This window comes from Hemicordylus capensis, chromosome 1, assembly GCF_027244095.1.
Source record: "Hemicordylus capensis ecotype Gifberg chromosome 1, rHemCap1.1.pri, whole genome shotgun sequence".
Classification (NCBI taxonomy): domain Eukaryota; kingdom Metazoa; phylum Chordata; class Lepidosauria; order Squamata; family Cordylidae; genus Hemicordylus; species Hemicordylus capensis.
The window spans coordinates 124,883,952-124,898,614 of NC_069657.1; the positions used below are offsets into that span (position 1 = coordinate 124,883,952).

The window sequence follows — 14,663 nt, forward strand, 5'->3', positions numbered from 1 at the left end:
GGGTGGGCAAACAACGGTGCCAGACATCAGGCGAGCGAGGAGGCAATGGTGGCAGAGGCAGGCGGGGACTGGAAGGAAACTGCGGCAGAGGCAGGCGGGTGGGCAGGCAGGCAGTTGAGGAAGAAGGAAACGCCAAAGGGGGCAGGTGGCCGGGCAGGAGGGAGGAAATGGGGCAGATGGGAGAAAGCTGCAATGGTGATACAGTTGGGGGGGGGCGGAGAAAACTAGAGGCACAGATTCTTTGAACCCATCCGGTCAATTATAGCTACACCCCTGGTAGGAAGAGAACAGGGGCTGAATTTGTGAAATAGGCCTTGGTGCCAAACACTAGAAAATGTAGTCTTTACTCTGCACTAGTAACAGTCTGGGTGAGAAGAACACACATGGCATAATTAAGACTAACTACATATGTAATATTCTGGAAGAATACATTGAAGGAATTGAATGGAAAGGAGTGTCTGTGTTCACAGACTGGCTCTTTAAGTGGATCATTCAACTGTATTAGCAGAACTTTATCTGGGGACCCTAACACTGGAGTTCTTGGATGACTTGTAAGCAGGATTCTTGAACTGCTGGATATTCAGCTCAGAAAATCATCATCATTTCTTTTCAGGTAAGGGTGCATAGGATTGCAGTCTTTGCGTCATTTGTCAAACTGTGTAAGATATAATAAGGGGCTTTCTAAGGTACAGTGGTTCATGAAAGGTGGGGTGATGAGAAAAAGCAAAGTTCCGAGGGAAAGCAGCTCTAAACGTGCCTCTTCAGGCCCTCGAGGGATTCTGTCAAGGCCAGTTAATCACCTCCTCTGGCGGGAAAGGGCGTTCTGCAGACTGTACGCGGCGGCCAGGTGCGTGCCAGGTGCCAGCAACCCGCCCAGCCTCAGCGGCTTGACCCGAGAGCTATATATAAAGCTGTGGGAGAGGCCTCCGAGCGCGCGCTTCTCTCCTTCGTGAGCCGCTTCCTGGTCGCCTTCAAAGCTCGAAAAGGCTTTGATGTCCCAACTTCGGTGAATTCCTCTGTGACGCGGTGGGAGACGACAAAAGTCGGCTGAACTCGGGTTCCCAGCCGTGCCTTGCCTTCCCGAAAGAGGACCGCGGCTGTTCCCTTGGACGGAAGAAGAAAGGCCAGCAGTGAGACGGCGGCGGGCCGCAGCAGACGCTTGCCATGGCCGAGCCCAGTCCGAAAAGGCTGAAGAGTGGCCTGCCCTTATGCCCCATCCACCGACAGGGCAGAGCGCTGATCAAGCTGGCGAAGCAGAACTTCCCGGCCGTGGTGGAGGAAGGCCTGTGCGGGGCCACCAGCGCCCTGCTCGAGGTCTCCTACGTCTTCCAGATGCTGGTAAGGCCACCGCGCACCGCCAGGGCGCAGCTCTTGGCTGCAGTCTTGCACCGACGCGCACCTCTTGGGCGGCAGCAGTAGCAGCAGCAAGCAGGAGAGGGGGCTGCCGCCGCCACCTTTCACCCGATCTGCCTTTGCACAGATTCCTCTGACGACCACCCACCCTCGGTGCCCCTCCCCACCTGAGAATCGCCTCCTCCGCACCACGGCGCCCCTCCCCACCTGAGAATCGCCTCCTTCTCCTCTATACCGTCATGCCCCTCAACTGGGTGCTTTCTTTCCCGGTTTTTTTTGGGTGAATGGGTGGTTTGCACATGTGACATGCGCCATGTGCCTCTCTTGGTTTCTCCTGGCAACAAACTCGCAGCTGAATGTGTGACACGAAACTTTACTGAAAAGCATGATGATGCGAGATGATATGAAAGTTCTAGCTGGGACGGCTCATTCACAATGGATGCAAGCTATCGGCTGAGGCTTCAGCCTTCAAGAGATGAATATGCATCTGTGAGCTTACCCTTATTTTCTAAAATTCAAGCCCTCTGACATGGGAATCCTTCTAGCATCTGTATTATGTCTGCATGGTCCATCAGTGGCAAGGGAGAGGCACTTTGTGCATGTTTGCGGGCTGGGCACGCACTCTTTTTTACTTCCATGTTCTGAAGCTAATCCTGTCCTGGCACTGAAAATAGGCTGTGATAAACCATAGTGAGCTCAGATAAGTAGGCATAGCTTTTTCTAATGTCACAACCAATATCTGCTTGTGTCTTTTGTCTCAACAAGGGCAGGCATTGCATGCCCCTAGTGTTATTTAACCCCCACTCTTTCTGCATGTGTTCACATGCACACACACCCACCCACCCACCATACTGACAACTCTCATATTTCTATAGCTGTCCTGTCTTGTCACCCACTGTTAAGTCCTATGATGGAGGTCTGTTCCCTTCCCTCTGCCATGCTTCTCTGTCATACTGTATTTAAATATGCTTTTAAATTCCCTCTTCTCCATGTGATAATCTCACCTTTCACACGCTGGACCAGCCTCCTGTAATGTTGAACTGCCCAGTTCTGGATGGTGACAAGAAAGAAATGATGACATTTCTAATCTGGATGGGTAGTAACAGGTTGTGTACATGTGTATTGTATCTGAAATAATGTAGGTCATCTGTAACATTATCTCCTGAATAACAGGTTTCTAGGTCAATAGGAAGTATCTTAACAATTTAGAAACTCCCCATGCGCAAGTGAATCAGTCAGTTCCAAGCATCTTATTCCAGTGCTCTTCATTGTAAGGCTTGGGGATGAATGGTGACCCCCATCAACCCTGAGTGCTGCTGCTGCTCCCCAGGCTATCTGTTTGTTGGGCCTGTGTGAAGCTTCAGCACATCCCCCTGGCATCTTGCATTTATGACCATTCTCACCTTGCAATGCAAGTACCAGTGGGAGTGGAGAACTCCTTTAAGGGAAACTGAGCCCTCTTGAGCCCCTGCACCATCTTGGGAGGTGTGCACAGAGTGCTAGGAAGTATAGTCCTCCCCAGTGCTTCCTCCTAGAGCTTTTAAGAGAAGGCTCCATCTCTCTTAAAGAGCCCTCCAAGTAATGAGAAAAGTGCAGTACTGTGCAGAGGACAGCACCATGGGAAATGGCTCTCGTGTTGAGGGTTTTTTGCCCTTGCCGAAAACTAGTGAAGATCACTATCTTAAATAGTCATACTTTTATAGATATCTTTATTTTGGTCATTGACCAGCAATAATAAACAATACTTTTATGATCTCTGAAATTACTACATTGCCGTTTTCACTATTTGTTCAAAGGAAATAATGATTCCACATTTTCTGTAAGGAAGTTTGTCAACTGATGCAAGTTCCTGTTTTCTTGTGTAACCCTGCCTTTTTTGAGCTGACATCTATTATTTTTCATATCTGCTTTTGATTTAAACCATTTTTGATTTAAATATTTTGGACAAGTATTTCAGTTTAGTGGGTCTTCCTAAATTTCATGTACAGATAGGATTATTAATTCTGTGGCAGGTTGGATATGTGAATGATCAAACAGTCTCTAACAGACTCAATTTGTATATGTTTTGGAGCAGTTTGGACTCTTCTCCCCACACCCACACCCCACCCCGGTGAAGATGACATATTTTAAGTGACCTTGCATATTACAGGAAAGTGATACGAAGTTCTAACAGTTATAAAGTAGAGCAGAAGGGTTGAGAATAAAGGAGGAGGGAAAGAACTGGACAAGCAGAGCCAGTTAGGTGGTGAAAGGGTTGTTCAGGCAACCTTCAGAATGAATAGAATGCAACAGCCAAAGGCAATACAAGAAGTAAGGAAATGAAAACTGACTCATAGCTGAGTGTTGGGAAACTATGATGACATCTTTCAGCTGTCACTACATTCTTTCTAAAAAGAGAAGGAGGCTGTTGACAACGCTGCCTGATTAAATGTGAGAATCACAGTTTAAGATGACAATATCCTGAGAAAATGAAAATGTATTTTGTTGCCACAAACAATAAGGAAAGTTGTGGATGTCAACCACTGTTCCCTCTAAGGCATGCACAAGTGCACACACTCACAAGTTTTTGGATGTCCGTTCAGTTCATTTTAGATCCCGCTCAGGTTGAATCAGGAAAGCTCCACTCTGAAGGCAAGTCCTTGATACTGCTGCCCAGAACAAAACTCATTCTGCACAGAGCTGAAAAAAATTAGAGGAACCACTGATGCCAACCATACATGCCATATTCTCCACAGGCACAGAATGAACTTGACCATTTGTTGGAGCATAGTGTGAACTTAGATGTTTCTCATATATTGCTAATGCTTTTTTTTCATGTTCAGATATTGTCCAGACCACAGGGAGTGCTCTTATCACACACATAATTGGCCAAAATCTGACTGTCCCCTGTTGCCTTTCTGCAGTCTTCCTTAGCCATTGGCTATGCTGCAGTGATGTCACTGAATGCTATGAGATTAGTCACTGAATGCTGATAAACAGTGTAACTTCCATGAAGGAAGTACAATTATCACCATCATTAATAATAATAATAATAATAATAATACAAACAGACAAACATCTGCCACACAATACACCAGATATAACTGTAGTCGAGAAGAAAGAAAAACAAGTCAAAATAATCGACATAGCAATACCAGGGGATAGCAGTATAGAAGAAAAAGAAATAGAAAAAATCACCAAATACAAAGATCTACAAATTGAAATTGAAAGGCTGTGGCAGAAAAAGACCAAAATAATCCCAGTGGTAATTGGCGCCCTGGGTGCAGTTCCAAAAGACCTTGAAGAGCACCTCAACACCATAGGGGTCACAGAAATCACCATCAGCCAATTACAAAAAGCAGCTTTACTGGGAACAGCCTATATTCTGCGACGATATCTATAACAATTGACAATAAAATTCTGGCATCCCAGGTCCTTGGGAAGGACTTGATGTCTGGATAAAACAAACCAGTCAATAACACCTGTCTGACTGTGTAAACAAGAAATAATAATAATAAGTCATGATTACTGTTAGCTACTCTGGGCACCTTGTGGGTTGCATATACATTTTTATTTATTAATGGCTGACATGATAAGCACACTAATGGAGCCATAATGATCCATGGCAGGGCTGCCATGAAGCCAGAAAATAGCTCTGGTGCTTTTAAAAATTGTGGGCTGTGCAAGCAGCATTCAGTGGTGCACTTAGGTAATTTTGGAGCCTGGACCTAAAGGCCTTTGGAGCCCCCTGCCCCCGCTGCAAGTTAAGCATGATTTTTTAACATGTAGGTTCTTGAGGGCACAATCCACACCATCCAGGACAGACTAAAGAGGATTTAAGGGGCCCCAGGGGGTGTGGAGACCCTGGACCTCAGCCCCGAAGTCCAGGGGTAAGAGCACCTCTGGAAGCATTACCGTATTGATCCCCATTAATACAAATGTGTATAAATGTGGTAGCACAGCTTGCACAGCCACTGGTTATATAATTGATTGATTGATTAAGTGCCATCAAGTCAGTGTCGACTCTTAGCGACCACATAGATAGATTCTCTCCAGGATGATCTGTCTTCAACTTGGCCTTTAAGGACTCTCAGTGGTGCAGTCATTGCTGTTGTAATCGAGTCCATCCACCTTGCTGCTGGTCGTCCTCTTCTCTTTCCTTCAACTTTCCCCAGCATTATGGACTTCCCAAGGGAGATGGATCTTTGCATAATGTGTCTGAAGTATGCAGGGGCTGTATATAATGTAGGGCAGGCAGGGCACATGCCCCGGGCGCCACTTGAAGGGAGGGCGCCATTTTAAAATGATTTTTTAAAAAATGGCTGCCAAAAACAAAATGGCCACCATGCATGCTCAAATGGCCTCTGTGTGGTTCTTGGCCATGTCAGACCTCGCAGAGGCCATTTGAGCATGCAAAGTGGCCATTTTGTTTTCGGCAGCCATTAAAAAAAAATATTTAAAAACTGTCCACTGCACATGCTCAAATGCCTCTGCGAGGCTCTCGGCCATGTCAGGCCTCACAGAGGCCATTTGAGCATGCACAGTGGCCATTTTGTTTTTGGCAGCCATTTTAAAAAAACTTATTTTGAAAAATGGCCACTGCACATGCTCAAATGGTCCCTGTGAGGCCATAGGCCTTGCCAGGCCTCACAGAGGCCATTTGAGCATGTGTGGCAGCCTCCAAAATGGCCACCACACCAATCTTTGCAGGCCCAAACAAACCCAAAAACCAGCCCGGAATGGGCTGCGGCGTTGTATTAAGAGGCCTGTGGGGGAAGGGGGAACCTTTGCAGACCCATCCATGGCCTTTAGGAAGCCCCCCGAAGGGACTACAGGTAATTTAATATAATATAAGTCACTGTACACATATTCAGTTTGGCACTATGTACAGAGAATCAGGGCTTGTGAATACTGAGCTGAACCTTATGAGCTAGGATTGTATTCATTTGCTCTTACTTTGCTTCTTGTGATGAGTGAGTTAAATGTGATGTCTTAATAATATGGCTATTAATAGTGAGTTTGTTTTTGAATCAGTGTGAAATCCTTAATATTAAGGCCCACTGGGAGTTTCTTGCTCTCTTTCTCTCATTTTAACTGTCTTTCTGAAACACTAGAATATATTCCAAGCAGTGACACAGTTTACTCTGCATAGCCCTTAATTATTGTCAGAGTATCTGGGAAAAGTCAAATTCTCCATTTATTTTTAAAACTTATGTAATAGTGATGCTACAATGCATAGTAGAAAATTAGACAGGCACTTCTGTTTAGTTTTCCAAGTACACCTCCACATAGTATTTGGGTATTTCATGAGCCCCAGCATACTGAAATTTGTAGTTTTCCAGCATTTTTTCCAGCATCTGGAGCTGCCCGGTGGGAGCACATCACACGCATTCCGAAAGAGTTGCACTGGCTGCTAGTTCATTTCCGGGTCCAATTCAAGGTGCTGGTTTTGACCTTTAAAGCCCTTAACGGTTTGGGCCCAGGGTACCTGAGGGACTGCCTGCTCCCAAGGGTTGCTGCCCGCTTGACGAGGTCATCTGAGGGGGCTCTGCTCCAGGTGCCAACAATGAGGGAGGCTAGGTTGTCATGCACTCGGGACAAGGCCTTCTCTGTTGCTGCCCCCAAACTCTAGAATGCTCTCCCAGTGGGTATCCACTCCTCAGTCTCCATCACAGTTTTTAGAAAGCATGTCAAATCGTGGCTTTTTACCCAGGCTTTTATACGATTGTCTCCACTGCTGCTTCTTGTATTTTGTACTGTTTTTATGCTTGTGTTAATTATTTTTTTTAAAAAAAATCAGATTTGTTTTTATACTTTTTAGCTCAGTATTTTAATGTGTCTTTTTTGTAATCGTGTTTTTAAATTTTGTTGTGAGCCACCTTGGGATTTTCTTAATGAAAGGCGGGATATAAATTTAACAATAAAAACAATTTTTTAAAATGGTAATAAAAAATGTAAAACATACCGATGTCTAGTCATATATACCAACAAATTACAAAACAGCAAAATCCAATATAAAACAAAATAAATGGTAGGCAGTAGCATGGGGAATAGGAACTTAAGGAACAGCAGCAGTTTAAGGCCTTATTCTTGTATTATGACAGTGTCATGATTTCCATTTCCCCAGGTACCAACCTGTGGTTTGGGTAACAAACATGCAGAAGCCATGTGGAAAAGGCAGTCTTGTGTGGGGAGAACCACATTGTCACCAGAGGCTGGACTGAGGGTGGGGAGGTGAGGCAGTGCTAAAGTGATTCTTCCTGTGTGATATTTTCTTTCCACATTGTTTCTACCATCTTTCATTACAGGAGTTATGTGTGAGATTTCATTATGGGGAAGTAGCCGCCTTGCTGCCTGCATGATCCCTATGTGCTCTAACTTTCCACTCTCTTTCCAGTTGCTGCTTCTTGGGCAACACAGCTTCTAATTTTCTGCAACACAGACTGTGTCTAAAGATACAGTACATCATCGGGCATTCCTAACCTTTACAAATATTTGTGACTGAAATATATGTATTATGATTCAGCAAGAGAGTTCCACATGCATAAGCAACTTTGTGTGCAAGTTGCCAGTACAGATCTGCATCTGCATGAACATCCTTATTCCCATTGCGATGTTCATTTGAGCCCTCTTGAAGTGGCTGGATGCATCTTTTGATGTGAATGGGCATACACTTCTGCATGCAAAGCCACCAGTTGTTGTGCATGCCTAGTTGCCCAGGATTGCAGCTGGAACAAGCTATGTATAGTCCTTTGTTTTTATATATAAGGTTCTTTTAAATTTCACACACACATACACACACACACACACACACACACACACTCAAAGTAACTAATTTGAAAGAATATTTCTCCCTATGACAACATGATAGAAAGACAAAATGTCCTAAACCACTGAAGAACTAGGACTAGAATAACTGTTCCCATCATTTTTACTCCTAACATGTATAGGTATTGAAATATTCTCCCTTCATTTTGTAGCTTGAAACTAATTAAACATTCTGACCTATGTATTTTTCCAGCACTGTTGGTTCTTTGTATATACATTGCAGTGATGTTCTCTTTTGTTTTGTTGGCAAAATGCAGGGTGAAATCTTTGATCATTCTGATATGGCTTTACCAAATGTTTCGAAATTCTTCTGGGACCAGGCTAAAGAGGAGAGGGAAGCAGCAGAAGCTCTGATACAATACCAGCATAACAGAGGAGGCTTATACTGTACCAAAGTTATCCAAGTATGTGGCAAAAACTGTCTGTGAAAAACATCCTCTTCTTCCAGAAATTATTCCCTCAGACTACACCTATTATAGTATATTTGTCTTCATGCCAAATTCTTGTCTTCATACTTAATAACTATTAATTTAACAATGCAATTTCCTTTCATGCTTACACAGAGTCCTATTTTTGAACATATTGTTATGTCTACATGAAGACATTTAGCTTATATCTTACAGTTTAAGGATAAGGAAATGAAAACAATTTCCTTTGCCCTCATCCTGTGTGACGGCACCACTCACTGGGAATATGAGTTGTTAGCTAAGAAAAATGAATATTTCAAACCCTACACCAGTGGCGGCCAGTGAGGGAGGTGAGATATACCTTTAAAAGTTTTTTAAGCATGTGCTGACCATGCAAATGGCTGCCGCACATGCACAGAAGACATGTGAGTACTATAGGTGGGGCGGCAACTACATGGGATGCCAGGCTGAGCACCACTGCTCTCTCCAGCATCCAGGCACCATTGGTATTGCCCATTAAGACTTTTAAAGTTATCTCTCGCTGCCCCCCTTCACCATCCTCACTGGCTACCAGTGCCCTACACGAATGTGAATCCATGCTTCAACACCTCCGTTTTCATTTCTGCTGAAAAAACACACTGTGACTGACCTAAAGGCCGTCATCACAGGTCTGGTAGCTGGTCAGGTACATTCCACAGGCCAGTCTCCCACAATCATCTCACCTTTTATTTGGTTTCTTGTCAGCTATCCTTGGGCACCCACTACTTTTATACATACAAAAACCTATGTCTTCTGTCCATCTAAGCCAAACACAGGTGGCAGTTTATGAATGTGGTTGCATCTCTGGGGGTATGTCTGGCTTGTTGTGTCTGAGGGGCAGAGCTACAATTGGGAAGACGTGTTCAGAGAACACGAGCCACCCAGCACCTGACAGCTGCCTCTCACCTTCCTCTGCCAGCTGCCCACTCCTGCCCCCAGCTGCTCACTCGCAGCTCGTCACTGCCCACTCTACCGCACCACCTCTCCACATGCAGCCAGCCCCGGGTGGTGAGAAAGGAGGTAAGCCCCAAATGGGGCTTCCTCCTTCCACCCAGCCCAGGACGGTATGTAAATGAAGGACATGCATGTGCATCCTTTATATACAACCAGTTCCAGGTCAGGTGCAGGGAGGAAGTGACCATTTGGGCTTTCCTCCTTTCCCACTGCTCAGGAGCTGGCCGGTGGCAATGGGTTTGAGTGGTGAGTGACAATTCCACTATCTGAGCAGGCTGTCCATGCAGGGCTGAGGTACTGCTGGCAGGGCTGTTCGTGGTAGTGGGGCATGCGCACTTTGCACACACACTGTCACAGATGGGGATGAGGGCCACGGGGAAGAGGGGTGAACACAGGCCCAGCCTCCCCTAGCTATGCCCCTGTTGTGTCTCATAGTGCCTGCATAGGTAAACTCCTTGCTCAGGAGAGCCTCTGCCAGCTGTACACTTGGAAAATAGTTATCCCCCACCACGGTCCTCAGGTTCAGATGAACACAGCCCCTGCACACATGATAATAGCAGGGCTGCTGCAGCCCCTTTTGGGGGCTGTATCCCACTAGGAGAAATAGGAAAAGACCAGAGATGTACTATGGATGGTTGATCCAATGATGACAGGCTTATTGAAGCTGACATATTGTGGTTGCTGTTGTTGTAATCATTATGGCTTTGTTCTAGTGCCTAAAATCTGTGCTTTTGCAAGGTCAGATGCTTCTGAATGATTTATTTATTCCAGACAGGAGGTCTGACATTGTGGGAGGGGCTGGTTTCATCTGCCCTAACTCGGGATCACAGAACTATGCAGTGCCTCAGAGAATTTTCCAGACACTATAATCTTTCAAGGTTACTTGAGCTTGCAAGGAGAAACAAAACTGAAGTTTCAAAAAAAAAATCAGTGGGGCCATTCTGACAATCAGCAAAAATTGGGCTAGCCGCTGCTAGCCCGATTTTTGCTGATCGTCAGAACCACCGGGCTCACAGCTGAGCCCGGTGGTTCTGGAGCGGCTAACCCGCACCTGTAGCCCACCCCTTAGCCCGGGCTTGCGGAGCGAGCACTCCGCAAACCTGGGCTATCTGCTAGTGAGTAGCTGCGGCGTGGCGCAGCGCGACGCCACAGCTACTCATGAGTAGACCCCTGACCGGGAAGTGGAAAGCCGCCTCCCGGCTCCGGGGGTCTCCCCAGTATGGCGCAGGGCGCAGGGCATACTGGGGCTTCTGGGGGGCGTTCAGCCACGAGCTCCCCAGCCCCTGCTGGCTCCGTCTCGGAGCTGGCAATCGTGTGGGCGGCCGATCCAGCCACCCAGGACTCCCTTCCCGCTCACAGCCCCAAACCGGGTCTCACGGATCATGAGACCCGGTCCAGTATGTTTTGTCCTATCCTAAATGGCTTAACATGGGGATGGGACAGAAACTAGACCACCATAGAAAGTCCATTCATTTTGAGGTGGTTTGGGGGCTGTGTCATATTTTTATTAGTAACATAAGCATTGTACCTGGTGAGGGGCCATACCTATGGATATATTGTATAGCAGAGTGCAGGTAAGAATATGACAACAACAAGAGCATAGCTTGAAGTGCAGTGGTTTGCTAGTTTATACACCTTTATGCATTCAGGGTAGAAATCTACCCCAATATCTGGATGAGGGTTAAAAAAGAGAATGAATTTTCTTAATATGTTGACAATATCCAGGTGTGTACAAGGCATTCACATTCTCAGGACAGCTTCAGATGTCATACAAAAACCCTGACAAAGGAAACACAAATGGGTGGCACTTCTTGGGTAACCACCAAAGGGGAACTCACATGTATCCCCTATGATGCAATGTGTGTACTGTATCTGCACTTAGATAACATGCATCTTTTTCTCTTTTCATGCTACTTGGGAAGTATAAAAAGAGAGTGCAACTCATTTACTTTTCTACTGTCAGTGTTTCTGTGTAACATTCAGAATTGCCCGAGTTCCTTGACATTAAAAATAAAGCCCTGATGTTGAAAATAAAAGGGTCAGATTTAGAACTGGGTATAAATCTCTTTGTCATGCCATTTACCCATCACTAGTTGCACTTGTTTCAATTTCTATATTTAACTAAGGTTAGTTAGCCCTAACCTTTTTCTGTATCCAGGACCTTGAAAGCATATATTCAGAAACTAACTTTAAAAATGCTGTTGCCTTGCCATCTCTAGCAACTATGTATACAAACTCAGCTTGAAGCACAGTGTTTTTATTTTTCTGTTCCAAGACAGTGCTCTTGGAACAGATCTAACAGAAGAGATTAGAAATTCTAATCTAATGGTCTTCCAACACCCCAAGTGAGCGCAATCCACTTTCTGTCAAAATCAACACCAATGCTCCATTTGGTCTATATATTGGTTGTGGGCACAATGCTCCCCCCCGCGCGCACACACACACACACAGAGGTGCAGCATCCACATGTGAGAAAGCATCATGTATTTGTATCCCACCCTTCTTCTTGGGAGCTTAGGATGGAGTACACGTTTCTCATTTTATTTAAGGTCCCTCTGGATCTGTGTTGCACCATGGAACTTTATTCTCATTCATATGAATTATTACAATCTAGCCTAGGGCCTCATTATCTTATTGGCAGTACAGTTATGGAAAGAAAGAGATAATCTCTACCAGTTCTTCAGAGAGTTGGCTAACATGATACAAAAGCTTGGTTTCTATTCTTCTTTGTATATATCAATATTCCAGCAGATCTCTCCCAGCAGTTTCATGTAGATATTAAAAAGCATTGGAGACAGTATGGAGCCCTCAGGGATGCCATATAATTGTTCATGTTTTGAAGAATAACAAACTCCAGGTGACACCATCTGGAATCTGCCTGAGAGGTAGGAGCGTAACCACTGCATAGCAGTGCCTCCCACTCCCAGCCCTCTCAGATGGTCTAGAAGGATACTTCTGAGAGATCCAAAAGGACCAACAAATCACACTCCCTCTGTCAATTCCCCATTGGAGCTCATCCATCAAGCTAACCAAGACAGTCTCCACCCCATAACCCACTTGAAAACCAGTTTGAGATTGGTCTAGATCAGTATCCTCCAAGACTGTCTGGACCCTAAGGTTGAAGACAGGCCTATAGTTGCTTAACTCTGATGATCCAATGCAGGTATCCTGCCCTCCCTCAGAGGAGCATTTATAATATCTACCAGGCCATCTGCAACAACCCCCCGCTAGATAGTATAAGCCATGTTGGACGAGAGTCAAGAGAACAGGTAGTAGGCCGCACCGCTCCAAGCAGCTTATCCACATCATCTGGAGTCGCAAACCAAAACGGATCCAGCAAACTGAAAGGTGTCCAGCACAAGAGGAGTTGCTGTACACCTCCGCATTAGGATTTGCAATAATTGGGTCTGTGTGTTAATTATTACTAAGTCTAAGATGGCCTAAATACAAGAGAGTTTATCCATACAAAACTCATTTAAAACATCACAGTGGGTAGTTGATAGTTCCAGATTCTGATTCAAGGGAAGAGGGGCATGTACTAGCCCTCTCACAACAACTCCAGTGCGTGTGAGCTTGCAGATGCAATACGGGCAGAAAAGAATCACTTCTTTGCCGCACGTATTGCCTGAACATAGGTCATAGGAAACTGCCATATAGTGAGTCAGACCATTGGTCTATCTAGCTCAGTATTGTCTTCACAGACTGGCAGTGGCTTCTCCAAGGTTGCAGGCAGGAATCTCTCTCAGCCCTATCTTGGAGAAGCCAAGGAGGGAACTTGCAACCTTCTGCTCTTCCCAGAGCAGCTTCATCCCCTGAAGGGAATATCTTGTAGTGCTCACACATCAAGTCTCTCATTCATATGCAACCAGGGCAGACCCTACTTAGCTATGGGGACAAGTCATGCTTGCTACCACAAGACCAGCTCTCCTCCTTAAAAGGTCTTCAAATGTGCTCTATGTTGTAATCTGTCAGAGTTGAGTTGAGTCTTTCACCACTTGAGAAAGAGAAAATTATTATTTACCATCTTTATTTTTCTCTGTCTTTCAGAGACCACCCAACGTGCTTATTAATGGTGTGGCTGCAGCTCTGGAAATAGCCCTAGTACAATGGAAGACAATGGCAGGCTATTTTGAAGAGCTTTATGCTTTGAGTATCAAGAATTCAGATCCTCACAGTGCAAGCACAATTAAGAAGCAATTTCTAGCACCTAAGATCCGGAAGATCAAGTTGATGGGAGATCTAATTACCAATGCTCGTAGGCTTAGGAGTGCCCAGGATGGCAGAGGTGACCTTGAGAACTATCTAATAGACCGCTTGCAAAAGGAATTAAGGATTGGGCCAGATTCAGAAGCGCACTACAGTCTCTGTATACCACTTCAGAAATGTACAGGAGCTGCAAAGGACCTACAGCCAATGCCAGAGGAGTTCCCACATTACAGGAACAACGTAAGGCCAAAGTACTCAGGCCTGCATTGCTCACTCTCTCAGCCTCGGTGGAAAGGATTGCGGGAGGCATATCGAAAGCATGAGCAGAAATGGTTTTAGACTGGGTGGGGTCAATCTGCTCAGCAGCTGTAGGGCATGCGTATATCATTAAATTGGTCCAAGATAGATGTCAGGGGGTTGACTTGTGATTTGTGAAATCTGTTGTGATGTCAGAAATATGAAATCTGTGCAGTCATATTTGGATTAGTAGTTTTTGTTTTTTTAATTAAGATTTTTATTAATTTCTAATACATAGAGTACAAAAGGCAAGGGAAAAATTGAATCAAAAAGATAAAAGACATCTCTAAACTATATACTATGGTAAAGTACAATTGATGAAATACAGATTTACTGTGTATAACAAGAATTGATCGTGTGAAAGCAATCAGATTTAGGACTGGTTTATGTATTCTTTCAAATATCAAACCGATTTTCAACCAACAGACATTAAATAATTACTTCACTGCAGCTTTTCTTTAGTACATTCTAAAAAAGAGCCAGGGAGAGAGAAAAAAGAAAAAGAGGGAATCTTAAAATTATTATCTTAGAAAAGATTAACATAAAAAGAAGGATTAGTACTTTTGTTGGTTGCACAGGCTTAAGAGGACAGTTGTTTCA

The 14,663-nt window shown here is 44.8% G+C and overlaps 1 protein-coding gene across 1 annotated transcript; it reads left to right on the plus strand.

The window, feature by feature from the left end:
- The first annotated feature begins 1,021 nt into the window (after window positions 1–1,021).
- Window positions 1,022–14,412, plus strand: LOC128340891 (ferritin light chain-like). The gene is made up of 3 exons (XM_053286693.1): window positions 1,022–1,338; window positions 8,418–8,564; window positions 13,608–14,412. Exons 1-3 carry the CDS (start codon window positions 1,165–1,167, stop codon window positions 14,103–14,105), a joined length of 819 nt encoding a protein of 272 aa, XP_053142668.1. The 5' UTR covers window positions 1,022–1,164; the 3' UTR covers window positions 14,106–14,412.
- The last annotated feature ends 251 nt before the right edge of the window (window positions 14,413–14,663 follow it).

Coding starts and splice junctions, on each gene's coding strand:
- LOC128340891 (XM_053286693.1), top strand. CDS start 1,165: ATGGCCGAGCCCAGTCCGAAAAGGCTGAAGAGTGGCCTGCCCTTATGC. Junction 1,339..8,417: donor CCTACGTCTTCCAGATGCTG/GTAAGGCCACCG, acceptor GGCAAAATGCAG/GGTGAAATCTTTGATCATTC. Junction 8,565..13,607: donor ACTGTACCAAAGTTATCCAA/GTATGTGGCAAA, acceptor TCTGTCTTTCAG/AGACCACCCAACGTGCTTAT.